Raw genomic sequence first — 15,900 nt, 5'->3', positions numbered from 1 at the left:
TAGCAGCCCATGTTTATCTCTTAAACACACCGTCTCTCCTTTGGTGGATGCCCGAGGAAGCAAATTTCCTCAGAGCCCACGTGAAGGCTGTGCCTGGGTATGACCACACACTGCCTTGGTCTGACTGTGGGCTGCTGGGTACTGCTTTATTCTGGACCTCGGCTGAGGCTTTGACCGAAGACACATGGAATGTTAAGGTTAGACAGGAACCATCCTGGCTTCCATCCCCTGCATGGCTGACGATCCCCAGCTGAGCAGACAAACATCTCCTCAATCCAACTGGCACAGATGAAGCCAAAGGAACTTTCCCGGGTGGATCCTCGACTCTCGTCAGAGGAACCCAGGACTTATGTTCTTCCCGGGACTGTCTCATTTGGCACACCTTTCTGCTTTTTGTAAACCCCAACCACCCTTAATGGAGTGAGAAAAGGTGCCTGAGGTATTAAAGTCAATGATGTTCAAGGTTATCCTTAGCCACATAGGATCTCTGGGCTTGAACTATCTCAGAAAAAAAAATATTAAAATCAAAGAGTAAGTTTTGATGTGAAATCCTATTATCATTTAAAATATACATGGGAACATTTCTGAACCTCCTGAAGTTATCTTTGGGGAAGAGGAAAGGTGACTTTTTTTTTTTAATGAAAAAATTCATCTGTGTGTGTTTGTATGCTAATCTGTGTGGAGGTCGGAGGACAATTTCTGAAAGTCAGTTCTCTCTTTCTACCACATAGGTTCCAGGAATCAAACTCAGATCCTCAGGCTTGGCAGCCAGCGCCTTTGCCCATCCAGTCATCTCACCAAGCCCCAAGGAGAAGCTATATCTAACTTTCATTATGCAAACAGGGCCTTTTACTCATCATGGCACAACAAAAATTGATTTTCTTTTTTAAAAGAAGGAACCAAAGGGCCGATAATTTTGTAACAGAGAGCCATACCCTCAAGGGTCCCAGTCTCAGAGGCAAATGCAGAAGCAAGCAGGAACAGACAGCTAGGAAACATGTGAGCTCCTCTAGAATCCACCCCCTTGGTCCCTTCTAAAGCCACCAGAGTAGGGGCCACTAAGAGCCCCACCCAAATCAAAACAGGGGATGACTCCGAAGCCCCTTCCACACTCCGTGTGGCGTCCAGGCTGCGTGGTGAGCGGTCCTCATCTGCAGGCTGCACCAGAAATCAGGAGCTTTCTGATAATGTCACGATGTCCACTTTCCACTGGCCACAAAAATACCATGAGCTTCATCCACAGGGAAGGGACTCAGAAGATTCTGGAATGGGGTTGGCCCACAGGGCTTCCCTGGAACCACCTACCTGACTAATTCTGAATCAGGGCCATAGGTTATGCTTGCAAAAAGTATGTGATTATTCATTCGCTCATTCATTCATTCATTCATTCATTCATTCATTCATTCATTCATAAGATCTTTCTGGTAGTCCTTCCACACAAACAGGCAAAAAATCATCACTTACTGTAGTAGAAATTCATGACGGAGGATCGGAGGCAGGAAGTCACAGCCAAATTAGTAAACGTCAGCTCGGTAATGAGACAAGCCCCAGAGAGCAAAGAGTCAGCAGAGGCTGCATGTAGCTGGGACACTCTTTATAGGGCCATCAGATCAGCTTGGCCCTGCATCACTGGACCCTAAAGTTGCAGAACTCAACTGTCAGGACCCATGGTGTGCTAGGACCAGTGTAGAGGGGACACTAACTGGGAAATCTCAGGGGACCAGGGTGCTGAATGATGCTCATATTCAGCAGCTAGTGGCACATCACAGCTTCTGTGGCTTGTCCCTGAGAGTCAGTGCTCACCCAGGGGAGGCTTGAAGGATGGGATGCGACCACAGGCATTTTCTGGAAGGCTACCTAAGGCTAGCAGTGGTCACCTTCGGGGAGCAAGATCAAGAATTGGGAGCAGAGTAGGAAACAGGTCTTATTCCAGAACTTTCTACATCATTTAGATTTTATTACCATGGTCTCATGTTTCTTTCGTGTTTTAGTAAAAGTTCTTTAACTAAAATATCATTTGGAATGAAACAAGCATGAACTAGGAGAAAAAGGGTGGCCCAGGTTTGAAATACACAGATTTCAGGTAGAAAACAGCAAGAGATCCTTATCTTCACCCCTCTCTTGCGCCACCAGGCTGTTTTATATGTTTCCACATCCTTCAGTGTGTGGACCCAGGGACCATCCAAGGCCAAGCTACCCTGGGTCTGGTGGGCTACATCCTGGTCAATGGCACTGTGTGCTCAAGATCAGATCCCGGGTCTATAATCCACACTACCTGTGAGTCTCAGGAGGTCTCAGTCCCAGCTCACAGAGCTGGCAGGACAGAAGGAAAAGAGAACCAGCTAAATGCCTGCTGCTGAGCTGGGCCAGCCATAGCTCATCAGAGCGCTTTGTTGTGTGGGGTTGTTCTGATGTTAGACAGGATACACTTTAATTGCAGGTCTGACTTGCAAGATGGGCCCCTCAGCTGCCAGCCAGGATGGCCTGGGGCTCCAGTAAGCAAGACATCTAACACAATGTAGGAGTTAGGGGACAGTCCTAGAGCAGAGGAAGGAAAGCTGTGGGGTAACAAAATCCTGCTCGTGAATATGACTTAGGGGGCTACCTCAAATCAGAGAGATGTCCCGTCGGGTCGGACACTAACTGCTCTCTCTGTGGAGAACCTCTGACCCGCCGGGAATAAATACCACAGCCCTGCGACACAAGTTTCCCATACACCTACACACCTTGCAATAATGCATCTCCACAAGGGTTTAATGTGGACCTTTTTCAAAATGGAAAACAGAGGGGGGAAAAAAAACTGAGAATAACATGGAAAAAACCTTGACAGTCTTTGCTGTAGCCATTGCTGTTAAAGTATAAAACTGTGTTTACTTGTGGGAATTGTGTTCAGTATAAAGTGCAGATTCAGGTTCAGTGTACAAGTCTGGGAAATACCTTTGTAAAAAAAAAACACACCGAGAAAGAAAGGGTAAGAAAATACCCAAAGTATCTGAACATACAGAATCTGCTCTCCCAGTCTACAGAGGGATATCTTAATTTTTCCTCCATGTATTTTACTACACTTTTAAGATCCCCTCTGGGACTGTAAAGCATGGGCTGGCTTTCTCTTCACTCCCCTTTCCTCAGAAACTCAACCTGTCTGCAGGGCTTGGCAACATCTCTGGCGGGGTTCCCCGAGGAACCCTGTGTTTCAGGGCTCCTTCCTCTGAATCGTGGCCCCACCGCCCACCTTGGAAGACATTCATTTCCTCAGAACCGACACATTACTGATTTTATTTCTTTTCTTTCTTCTTTAATTATAACTTCCCTCCTCAGATATTCTTCGATCCTTAACCTAGAAACTTCAGTTTTGGAGTTTCCCTTTCAACACACTTAAAAATATTCCCACTGTTAGAAGTAGTCACTTACAAACAATAAATGCTAACACTCTAGTAAACCATTTCCCCACCCACCCAAATCTTGGCAGGCGGTTTTTTAAAAGCCACGCACTCTTCACAGTCTCCAATTCGGCTGCCTTACATGGTGGGATCTCCTTACCACGTGCCATAAATCAAGCTTTTAACTAAACGTGCTTTTCATATATTTCCACAGTACATATGGGAGATTAAGGGAGGAAGTGGGTTTTCTCCCATTTCTTTTTAAAGGGCCACCAAGAAATAGCAGTATCTCTTTATTCTGGATTAAGCTGAACATTCAAAGGGACCTCTCAGATGATAGAGCAGGCAAAACCAAAGATGCAGTGGTGAGGTGAGTCATGTTTATCTTTATTCCTGAAGACGGACACATACCCTTGGACCACAGAAGATTTGAGAAACCCTCCAACTTCTAGGCAGTGGATGGAGCCTTCTACCTCAGAACAGAAGCCCAGGGTGTACATACCTCTGCCACAAGTCTAGTTCCGCACATCTCTATGGCCAAGCAGAAGGCAAGCCCCACACCAAGCTTCAGGGGACCTTTAGAGGTGGATTTTTTTTCTCCTTCCATAACAAAAGCCGGGTTATTACTAAAGCTTCCCCTTAAACAGCCCCTACCACCTGCAGATGCTTGAATGGCCTGTCACAAAAATAAAAGCACCTAGCCCAGGAATTCTGATTAGACTTAGACCTCATCAGCAAAAGACCAGGGTAGATCAGTGTCAAAGAAGCATGTCTTTCAGAGGCTGAGAGAAAAGACAGGCTGAACCGAGGGACAAGGAAGGTGAGAGGTCCCCACGAAAGGGCAGGCTCCACTTGGGTCCTCTATAACTATTCAGGTGCGCAAATGTTTTCTAGAAACAGTATACTGCAACACCGGATTGACTCCATCACGAAGGCGATTCCAGATCATGGTGTTGAGCTGTTAAGCAGTGACCAAGTCAGAACTTTACTTTCACTGAGTTTGGTATACTCCAAGACTATGAATACATCGCCTTGAGAACAGCTCTGGAATCAAGCGTCCCTCCATCCCACCCTAATAACCATATGCCACAAAGACATTATGAAATTGTTCTCTGGTTTTCTCAGCTACCCATGTCAGTGGTTAAGGCTGGGGACAGACTCACTACAGTCCCTTGTGAGACTGGGACATGGGTAGGTTATGGATTCATCTGGACATGGCCAATCAACAGATAGCTGAATCTCCATCTTGCCCGATGCAAGCTTCCGGCTTCAGAGGAAGAGCTGACAACCTGGGAAACACAGCACCACCTTGAGTCAGGCTTCCTCTGACCCTCTGTGCACCCACGCTCTCCCTGACAGGGATTTGTGGAAATAACAAGGCAAATCGCTCCCCTTGGACTCAGGGGTACACAAAGACCATTTCTCATTGGCCACTGATGGTCCAGTTGACTCACAAGGTGCTTCTCTGGGCTGGCTACTGCCATTTAACACACTAAGTTGTGGTGATACTGTGTTCCCCAATACACATACAATAAGTCCCTAATAAACTTATCTGGGGTCAGAGAACAGAACAGCCACTAGACAGACATAGAGATCAGAAAATGGTGGCACACACGCCTTTAATCCTATCACTTGGGAGGCAGAGGTCCAACCAGATCTCTGTGAGTTCAGGGCCACACTGGAAACATGTGTCAGGCATGATGACACACACCTTTAATCCCAGGAAGTGATGGCAGGAAGCAGAAAGGTATATAAGGCAGGAGGACCAGGAACTAAAGGCTTTTTAAGTTTTTAGGCCTTTATCAGCAAGTTCAGCTGAGATCCATTCGAATGAGGACTCAGAGGGATCGACTGAGAAGCTGGTGTGATGAGGTTGGCTGTGGCTTGTTCTGCTTCTCTGATCTCTCAGCATTCACCCCAATACCTAGCTCCTGAGTTTTTTTTTTTTTTAATAAGACTGTCCAGTCCTGGCCTTGGAAGGGATGGATGAATCCTCATTAACAGGCAGATCCCACAGGCTACTACTAGCTTGTAAACTTTCTTTTCTTTCTCCAAGCATCAAAGTTCATAAAAAGTCTCCCAAAATTAATGTTTACTAGAAAAAGGCTATAAACACTTTATTTGATACTGAAAACAAATAAAACCCTACCTTTTTGCTTCAGAAAAATAACATAAAATGAAATATCTGCTTTAAACAAGGTCAGGGCAGGGAAGTAAACACCAAGGAGGAAGAAGAAGGGCTGAGAAGGGGATGGTTCAGTGGTTAAAAAGCCTTCCTTGACCTGAGAGCAATCTCCAGAACCTACATTACCAAAACAAAACAAAACACCAAGAAAGCCAGGCACGGTAGCTGACACTTGGAATCCCAACACAGAGGAGGGCGGGCCAGCCCCCGGGGCTCACAGGCCAGACAGTCTAGCCTACTCGGGTAGTTCCAGGCCAGTGAGTGAGAAACTTCGCATGGAGAAAACCAAAAGGGGGAGGGAGTGGACCACACCTGAGGAAGGACACCTGAGGTTATCACTTTGCCTCAGCACACATCTGTACACACCTACACACCTGCCTGCACAAATGCGCACACACGGAAGAAACAACATGAATAAACACACCAACTTTTCTTGTTCTTAAACAAAGACAAGGATGAAATGAGTGGAGAGAGGCTGTGAGCCTCCATGCTGTGAAGGTCACGAATCAGGGCCAAGAAGATCAAACATGGACTCTAGCTGCATCATATAGGAGCTCAGGCCAACAGGAACAGAAGCCTAGCCTCTGAATGCCTGGGAGCAGCAGTCCTCCAGACATCTGATTATAGGCTCATCTGTCGCCAGGTAAAGGCATGCTTGGCATCCCTGTGGAATTCACTCTGTCATTAGCCTATCTTCGGGCCTTTGTGGGACTTTTCCCTCCAGCCACAGCCCAATACCCTCTTTATCCAGGTACAAGATAAGCATCTCCTCCTCCACTCGGTGGGCTGTGCTTTGGGAAGTCCTTTGGGAAGAGCAGTACCACACTCTAGGAAACGCTGGGGTACATCAACACTTCTTCAACCCATTTATCTCTCAGAGACTAATTTATCCAGAGGGCCTGGTATTCACACACTTTCCTTATACAATGTGACCCTGCTGAAACATTTCAAAAGGATGTCGCAGCCAATGGCCAATGGGCAGGCTTTATCTGACATGAAATCGGTTCGATTTTTATTTTCTTTTGGCGATGCTGGGGATTGGACATGGTAGGCAAACACTCTACCACTGAGCTACAACCCCAGTCCACGAATCCCGATTTAGGCCCGTGCACTATAATAAGTGCCTGGTTTAGGCTGTGCATTTACTAACTGACAATGAATGAAAGAAAAGGGGAGGGAAAGGAGAAGAAACCCAAAATTTCCCCTTGGTTACACAGGGAATGTGAGAAAACCTGAGGGCTTTTTAGGTGGAGATGAAGAGAGTCAGCCGGCCAGAAAGAGAGGAGAACATGATGAACCCGTGTGTCAAAGGGAACTCAAGAGCATCTGCCTTCTTCATGTGAAGCAAAAGGAAGAACATGGCAGTAGATGTTAAATTTTTTCTGTAAGAGATGATGGAGCCAACAAGTTGGCTCATCAGGTAAGAGTGCTCAACCCCAAGAGCCCTACCTCTCTGATTCCTTGGAACTCATGATGGAGGAAGGCCCTGGCTCGAATGGAAGTTGTCCTCTGGCTACCATAGACATGCTATGCCATATGCCTGCCCCCATGCAAACACACACACACACACACACACACACACACACACACACACACACATACACACACACACTACATAAACAAAACAATGTGAGAAGAGTTTTCTTTAAAAGTGATGAGGCTGGAGAGATAGCTCAGTGATTAAGAGCACTTGCTGCTCTTGCAGAGGACCCAAGTTCAGTTCCCAGCACCCACAGCAGACAACTTACAACTACCTGTAACTCCAGCTGCTAGGGATATAATGCCCTCTTCTGGCTTCCCAAGGGCTCCTGTACACATATGTAAATATACATACACATAAAGATGGATTTTTTTTTTCAAATGATTAAATAATTTTGGGCTAATGGCCTAGCTACATCAAGTTACAGAGTTCACTTGTTTCTCCTATGACAAAAAACAAATAATAGAGATGGGGACATCACTCCCTTTATTTAAACTCCCTATGCCAGAGTTCCAGTGTGGAAGATGAATGGTCCAGGGGTAAGAGATGAGGAGAGGATACGAAAGCGTGGTATTCGGCCTAAAGCCTTAGCACTACCTGGCCAGGGGTATTTTATGATAGGACTCTCCTAGCAAATCACTGGGCAAAGAATTCACTTCAGCCCCATCTTGCTTCTTTAGTCCCACAAATGACAGCAGTGTCACTCAAAGTTGTAATGGCATTCTCAGGGGCCAGAAGGAACCCACCGGACCTCTCTGATCCCCACACTCAACACAGTTGGCCCTCGGCTCTATCCGACATATGCTCCAGATTCTATCCCAAGCCTCTGCAAGAAAACACCTGAGAGGAACAAGGCCCCAAGGACCTGCTCAGCCTGTAGTGTGAAGCAGGGTTGAGAACAGCCAGGCCTGTGTCCAAGCCACGACTGGCCAGCTGGTTCCCAGTTCCTCCCAGAACCTGTCCGCAGAGAGGACCTTGCTAGCCGAAGGCCTAGGAAAGGCGGAGTTGGGTCAAGCACAGAGACTCTTCAGGTGTCATGCAGCATCACCCGAGGAAGAGTTTAAAATGCAGGCTTCTAGATCCATTCAAGATCTACTGAATAGGAATCTCTGAGGCTGAGACGAATGAATATACAATTTTAACACATACCTCCAGGTTCTGCTAAGATGCACAGTGGAACCCAGCCAGTGCTGGCCATTTCAGTTTCTACTTAAAAACTAACAGCAGTCTTATCAGAATCAAGTTCCAAGTCCTTTCATAAAGATTTGCATCCAAACATCCCTGGCCCTTAGTCCCCATGAACAAGCAGAAAAGAATTCAAACACTTCCTTTCCCAATTGCTTTTGAATGAACGGCACAGAGGAGGTTCTCACTTGCCGCACCGCCCGGAGAACTAGCCATCAAAGACCAAGCCAGGTTAAAAGTAACCTTCTCCCCGTCTCATGTAACAGTCACCTTATCTGGGGGCTGTAGAAGTGGCTCAGTAGTTAATGAGTGCTTGCTGCTCTTCTAGAGGACCAGAGTTCAACTCCCACCACCCATGTCAGGAAGCCACCAACTGTCCATGACTCTAGCACTAGGAGATCTGACACCTCCATTTGGCCCCCACAGGCACCTGAATACATGTGCTTATAACACTAGACAGATTCAGCCAAAACCCAGTTTAGAAGAAATCATAGACCATTCTCATGCAAGCAGTAGTTCAGTTATACCTCCAGACTGTATGTTTCTTTCTGATCTCTACTTAAAACAAAAAAGCAAACTAGAGTCTCTTTTCAATTCTTCATGAGAGCTCCATCTGAATTTCCAAGCCTGTCTTATACAGGAGCAACGTATCCCAGACACAAATACCTGTTCTTCCAACAGACTCCTCTCCTTAAATATTACCATCAACCCAGAGGGCACTGCCTCCAGAGTAACTGCCCATCCCACTGAGCAGCTCTGATGTGCACACTGCTGTCTTTCCTTCCTTTAAAATTAGACCCCATCCACCACCACCCTCCACCCTCCAGCAGCACGGTGGCTTGAGACTCTTAAGTTCCAAACGCTGATTGATCTTCCGCACAGCGGCAGGTTAAACCTGCATGCTGAAGTTCACAGAAGTTAGAGGGGGATATCAAGGCACAGGGAAAGATCTAAGAGCTGGCTGGGTGATTAAGGGGAATAAGTTTCTTCAAACTCTTTATCTACTTTCTGTTACCTGTCTCCGCAGGGGGATGCGCTTGGTCAGCTTGTGCACAGCTGGCTGGCTGCTGAAGTCCGGCTTCTTGGTCGTGGTCTTCATTCGGCACAAGATGACTGTCACCACCATGCAGGCAATTAAGAAGACCCCTATGCAGTAAATAGCTATTTCCAGGTAATCTGGGGAAGCTGTGATCTCCTTTTCTCTAACAGGTGCTAGATTGCAGATCATAGGAGAGGAACAAACAAGCAGGCCACAGAGTTAGGGTACCAGAGGGATGCATCACAGTATACGTATCTCAAGGAACCATTCTGGCAATGAGTGCTTCCCCCTCAATAAGTCAGTGCAGAAGGATACCCAGAGGTAGAACAGCTATGTGCTTCCTGCCTGGGCCCAACAAATAGCCAAGGGCTCCTCAGTTTATCACTGCAGCCCAGGCAGCCACCTTCTCTAGCCTCAAAGGGCATCTGCCACCAGTGAGTAGCTGATCCTAAATTGTAATGGGAGACTACAAAGCCACATTCCACTAGGCCCCTGGACAGAGCAGGACACCCAGTACACCCACCATAGGAAAGTGTGGTGATGATGTCGCTAAACATAAACCTAACTGAGGATTGTTTTAAAAAAAAAAAAAAAAAGGAGCATGTCTACTTTTGCTTCTAAGGAATCAGGGACGATGCTCTGCTGTTACTAAGAGAGGCACTTCAAGGGAAGGCTCAACAGAGCCCTAGAGAGCCACAGCTCCACACGGAGTTCACAACCATCGGTAGGCTGGCCCAAAAAGTTTTTGTGAGTACCTTCATACAATCCAGAATATTATTCAGTTAAACAAACAAATGTATCAACCATGAGATAGTCACATATATTATATATATATAATATATATTATATATGTATAAAATACCTAACAACCACTAAAATGTTGGTATATCCGGTTATACTAACTTGTTACTGAGCCTTTAAAAAAGATGGTACTGCATGTGAATAGAGATGGGACTGATTTAGCACGTTCTTCTGTCAACTCTATTGGTCCCTCCTTGGTTCTGAAACGGTCACTCTACAAGCAGTGTATTCCCAAACATTATCATCCTCAAGCTGCATTTCCTTAAGGGGGTAGGGTTGTCAGGCAAATTGGTTAAGAAGTGCCAGTCGGGCCCTCACAGAGCACAGCATTGTAAGTACAAGCAAGCTCAACAGGAGAGGCATCTCTGTTTCAAGAATAAATACTCACAGAGCAGATTCATAACCAAAGGGGAAGATGGGGGCGATGGTTATTCTTTTAAAGCTTATACATTTTAATCAGAAAAACAAATATTTGCAAAGACAATCAAAACTCTCAGCAGCACAGCACAAAAACAAAACTATCAATTTATTTTCATGAGCTATAAAACAAGCATGCAGTAGGCATGGTACTCTAGAAACAAGGCATTAATACTGGAGTAGACGAGCATCATGAGCTGCAGTACACGGTCTATGCAGTTTTCCAAAGGAAATGCGAGGCAATGCATGAGAGAAGGCAGCATTTATCGAGAAAGTTGGACCAGAACAGAGGCATTGGTTAAAGACTTAGAGAGCAATGGGCTTGGCTGATGTGTATTTCTCCAGAAGGCAGAAATAACATCAAGCCCGAGATGGCATACACATGCTCTGCATTAAAGCGAACTGAAGTCCACCCTGTTAAGGCATGCAGCAAGCCACCCGATTCCCAAAGTAACACACTGCTTCTGCACACCTACATCCAGAGGTGCTTCTTGGGCACCCCGAGAGAAATCTCTGTACTCAATTGAGATGTAAGCAAGATGGACTGAGAGGCATCAAACCACACAAGGGATTTCAGCAAAGTGGAATTTGCAATGGGAAAAAAAAACTACTTTGAATTTTACCAAATAATTTTGACTTCCTTCTTAGGAGCAGAGGGGTGGGCTCATTGAGTCATCAGCTCAATGATTCACTAAAATTTCAAGATCCCTTTGGGGTTTATAGGTGAAATTTTACTTGACATACAAGCACGGGATCTCCTTTAATGTGAATATCTAAGGCAGTTTCTTCTCCCTGGGGGGGTCATTTTGAACATTTCTTTTCTTTGCACCTTCATGCAATGGATAAAAGGGGCTATTTCTAAGAACAGAAGCTGTGTTAATTTTATAGCAATCAACCAAGAAAAGAGGAAAAACCCACGGAGAGGAAGAGCAGTATGTACCTGGCAGAACTGTCAACCATGCAGAGTGAAAGGATATCCCAATAGAGTTACCCGCCAAGCACGTGTACTCCCCAGCATCCTCAAGAGTTACATTCCGAATATAGAGAACCTCAATCTCTTTGTCCGTGGTGTTAACACCGGCGGCCTAGAAAACAAAGGAAGCAAGAAAAGGGCTAGACAGAGGGATGATTGTGGAGGGGCCTTGGAACCGAGCGGCCTCGTACCAGCGGCTCCAGGGGGTGCCGGCCGTCAGGAGATTCCGACTGCAGCCCATCCACAAAGCCCACAACCGAGAGAGACATGGAGAGACACTGGCCAGCTCACCTCTGCAGGCCCGTCACCACACCGGCGTCACCACCTAGACGTGCATGCAACTGAACACATGGAGAAATGAGCCCACAGAGTTCTCTTTGACTTTGTTTTCATTTGGATTTGGGGGTGGGTTTTCCAAAAAGTTTGGTGCCCAGAGGGCTAATCTGGGTTCTGGTCCGGTTGGATGCAAACTCCCATTGTGAGAAAAGGGGAGGTTCTTCTGTGTGATGGAACAAAAAACGGAAGATGAAGCTGTGGGGTAGTCAGCTCACACATCCACTGGGCCCCATGGGAACCAAGGAGGTTATCTTGGTTACCAGATTTTGGTTAATTTCTCTCAGGCTAAAATCATCTTGTCTTACAGAAAAATTGGATTTTTTTTTTTTGGTTTCCTTTTTTAATATGAATGTCTGAATGTGACTAATGATAAGTGAAAACTTAACCTTCAATATCATCTAGTCACATTCACTAGAAGATAACCAGCCTGCAGTTTCAGATAGGCTTGGGTATGGGATCAAAACAAACAAACAAACAAACAAACAAGTTTTCGTTCATTCGGCAAATCCTATCATGCTAGCATGTCTCTCCACAACCAGTATAAAAAGCAACGTGAGCCCTGCCAAATAATCAAATGTTGCAGACTCAACAGGCGTGCAAACTGGAGGTTCTCATGGTACTCCAACTCAGTGAGCATGGGAAGTGTGCAGTCCAAACACGACAGACCAGAAAGAAGGGCTTGAAACCAGGGTGGGAGGGGGGAAACGGATAATCCTCAAGCACTTTGAACATTGTGGGCATTTTTCCATGGCCGCTGGCACAATGCCAGCTGCACCACCAAAGAAAGATCATTATAAATATACCAAGGCCATAAGAGTTATTCTAGAAGCTGCCTGCTGCCTCCCAAAGCACCGAGTCTTTTCAACTTCTATATCCAGTTTTCTTTAAAAATAAAAATAAAATAAAACAAAACCAAAAAAAAGAAAAGAAAACCACAAACACAAAAGCATTGTTACCTTGCTGTTTGGGCAGGACAGTGAGCCAGGCAGACTGGTTGGCCTGCCCTATATAATTGGAGACCTTACATATATACTCCCCAGCATCCATCTCCGTCACATTGAACAGAGCCAGCACTTCTGCATTCGAGCTATTTATCCCCGAGTGCTAGAACAGACATAGGAAAACAATATAATGGCCAACCAGGAAGGACTCGGTGCTGCCTATGGTCCCACCACCAACACACCACAAGAAAACAATCTCCAGGAATCACTTCTCAAGGGCTGCGGGAGAGGGGGGAACAAAAGTCGTGGAGTGGTGGGGAGCAGCGTGATCCGACAGAGGAGGTGGAGAAGGGTGAACGGTTGGTGGGGTGGGTGCAGCTCTCCGGGCCGGTCGGCTTTCTCCAGCTATTTGAATCCTGCATATTGCTGGCTAGAGAGGAGACTTTATTGGTTGAGAGTTCTTCGTTAGCCTCCTGCCACTCCCATAGCTGCATAGGAAGGCTGTTCTTTGTAAGCACACTCCCTGCGAGCTTGGTAGACAGGCAGACATGGCTCAGAATGGACAGTAGAGACCTGGCTTACCATGGAAGCCAGGACCTGAAAACTAAAGAGGTTGAAGCCATGAAAATGCAAACTTGGGGGGAGGGGAAAAGGGATTTCTTTTAATGAGAAATACAGAGAAGGGAGTTCTCTTCATTCATTATTTGACAGGTACAGAAACATGCCCCCAAGTTTACTCTCTGGACCACACAAAAGTCAAAAGAGGTGAGAGAGAATTTTTTGAAAAAAGCAAAGTACTGTATCTAAAAGGTGGCTACGAAAATTTGATTCTAATAAATATGACATCAAATATCAGAAAACACAAAACAACATCAGAAGAACACGAGTACAATGTCTCCATCCTATTCACTCTGCACACTGCCATGTAAGTAGGCACCCCGACCCCAGCTTTAAAGATGTGCATTAGAATCTCCTCTCAGACCTCAGGGCTGGTAAACAGCTGGGTTCTCTGACTCCAAGGGTAGGAGCACTTCGCCTACGCCACAGCTCCCTTCAGAAATGTTACCAGCAGGCCTAGTGCCGACCATTTCCTGAATACACTCTACTGACTAGTCCATAAAGAGACCCATGTCGGAAATCCAGCAGGAAATCAAAGATCTGGCCAAATCCCCAAGGGAGCCCCTCATGTGTGGGCCCCTCGGGATCCAGAAAGTCCTCACCTTCAGGACCTTGAGGTAGGGCAGCCCATCGGGCCCGTATTTACTGCCGTTTTTTTCCACGTGCTTGATCCACTGGATGTGGGGCTGGGCGTCACTGTACACCTTGCAGACAAACTCCACGTCCCCTCCGACCACCGCAGAGGCATTTGCGGGCAGTCCAGCTTGGAGGATGGGCCGGTGTGGTGATCGCTCTGATGGAGAGACGCGGTGGGAGGGGGAGAGAAAGCAATAAATGAGTTGTGTTGTCCAGAAGGCTGTCCGGGAACGCAAGCCAAAAAGGCCTCCCGTCTGCTGGCTGACTCCTCTGGAATAACACGGGGGCCGTGCACAACACGCAGGACTTCAAAGCGGATCACTGGAGCACAACCCTTGTAAAGGACACTTATTTAGAGAATCCAGAAAAGAACACATTACGTCGCAAGTTACAGACTATCTAATGAATGAGGGGAAATTCTTTATTTTAACCATCCAGGAGACAGATGGAGCCGGTGGAAGGACACTTATTCACTTACTTGGCTTGAGATAATGCCTGGATTCACTTTAAACACAAGCTAGACAGCAGAGGCAAGTGACATGGCTAACTCTAAAGGTCACCCTGAAAAATCAAGAGAGGTTCTTCGATGCATGATCTCTCCAAGTTCATTGCTAACATGCTCTGGGAGGTCTTGTATCCCCCCCACTTTAAAAAGCGAATTGCAAACTAATGTTCCAAGTGAGGATGAAACCAAACTAACTGGATCCCTCTCTCTATCATGACACGACTCTATTCAGTGGTCTTTTCTTTAGTGATTCATTCATTTTGCAAGTGCCAAGTGTCACGATGTGCCAAGCACCAGAGGTAGCTGTGTAGATATTCCTTAGCTTTATCAGATGTGGTACTAAAGAAACACAGGAACAGATGCCCGTTTCCAGGTTAAGTGTCACAGTCTCAGAGGAGGCCCCACGGGAGGGATGCTTGCTTGGTCCTGCTTTCCTAGCCTCAGAGAAGAATCTCAACAAAGCACACTCCTCCTCGTCTTATACCAGAAGGTTCCTCTCCAGGTGAGAGGTGTTCTCAGCAGAAATCCATAGAGGGACTGGGTCAGGCGTGCTGGCAACTACACGTGAGGTCCCTCCAGAACTAAGTAATAGCCAATTAAAAACCGACTAAGAACTTTCTCCAAAGACATCCACTAACATGGCTAACAAGCAGCTGAAACGATGCTTAGCATCCGTAATCATTAGGGAAATGCATATCAAAATTATCATTAAAAATATAATAAGACCAGTACCATTAAGGGCCTGGGGAGTGAACCCCTGCACCACTTCCTGTATTAGGGTAAGTACAGGAAGTCTGGAGGAAAAAAACAAAGCAATTTATATGATCCAGTAATCCTTGTTTCAATGAGGATCTGAGATACATCTATCACATCTATTCACAACAACCAAGATTTTAGTTTAATCAACACCTTCAATGCCCATCAACAGAAGAATGGATAAAATAAAGACTCTGGTCTCAAAAAAAAAAAAAAAAAAGCGCCAGGTGGTGGTGGTGGTGGTGCATGCCTTTAATCCCAGCACTCAGGAGGCAGAGCCAGGCGGATCTCTGAGTTCGAGGCCAGCCTGGTCTACAGAGCAAGATCCAGGACAGGCACTAAAACTACACAGAGAAACTCTGTCTTGAAACCTCCCCCCCCAAAAAAGAACTCTGGTCTCTATACACAATGGAAAAACTAACTATCTTTAAAAAGAAGGAAATCATGCAATCTGATGCCAATTGACAGCAGGAGTAGACCTGGAAGACATCATGCTAGGCAAAATACATCAGTTACAGGACAAATACTGTGTAACCCCACGTCTAGGAGGGATGTAAAACTCTTAAATTCATCTATCATAAGAACAGAATAGTGGTGGCCAGAGATGGAGATGAGGGAAAATGGAGTGGCTAATCACAGAATATAAAC

General features: G+C 46.0%; 1 protein-coding gene across 10 annotated transcripts in view; it reads right to left on the bottom strand.

Moving 5' to 3' along the window:
- Window positions 1–15,900, bottom strand: part of Fgfr2 (fibroblast growth factor receptor 2) — a 108,440-nt gene that overhangs the window by 25,968 nt on the left and 66,572 nt on the right. For 4 of the 10 annotated variants that reach the window (XM_037209999.1, XM_037210009.1, XM_037210011.1 and 1 more), the window contains 3 exons: window positions 13,958–14,148; window positions 12,753–12,900; window positions 9,240–9,442 (listed from right to left, as the gene is read on the bottom strand). In XM_037209999.1, coding sequence (XP_037065894.1) covers window positions 9,240–9,442; window positions 12,753–12,900; window positions 13,958–14,148 — 542 coding nt within the window. Of the gene's footprint in view, window positions 1–9,239; window positions 9,443–11,427; window positions 11,573–12,752; window positions 12,901–13,957; window positions 14,149–15,900 lie in introns of all 10 variants that reach the window. The other 6 variants (XM_028868120.1, XM_028868132.1, XM_028868141.1 and 3 more) reach the window with 3 other exon arrangements.

The sequence above is a fragment of the Peromyscus leucopus genome, chromosome 1, assembly GCF_004664715.2.
Source record: "Peromyscus leucopus breed LL Stock chromosome 1, UCI_PerLeu_2.1, whole genome shotgun sequence".
NCBI classification, from domain to species: Eukaryota; Metazoa; Chordata; class Mammalia; order Rodentia; family Cricetidae; genus Peromyscus; species Peromyscus leucopus.
Note: the sequence above shows the minus strand (reverse complement) of the source record. Positions and strands in the feature narration are given on the sequence as shown.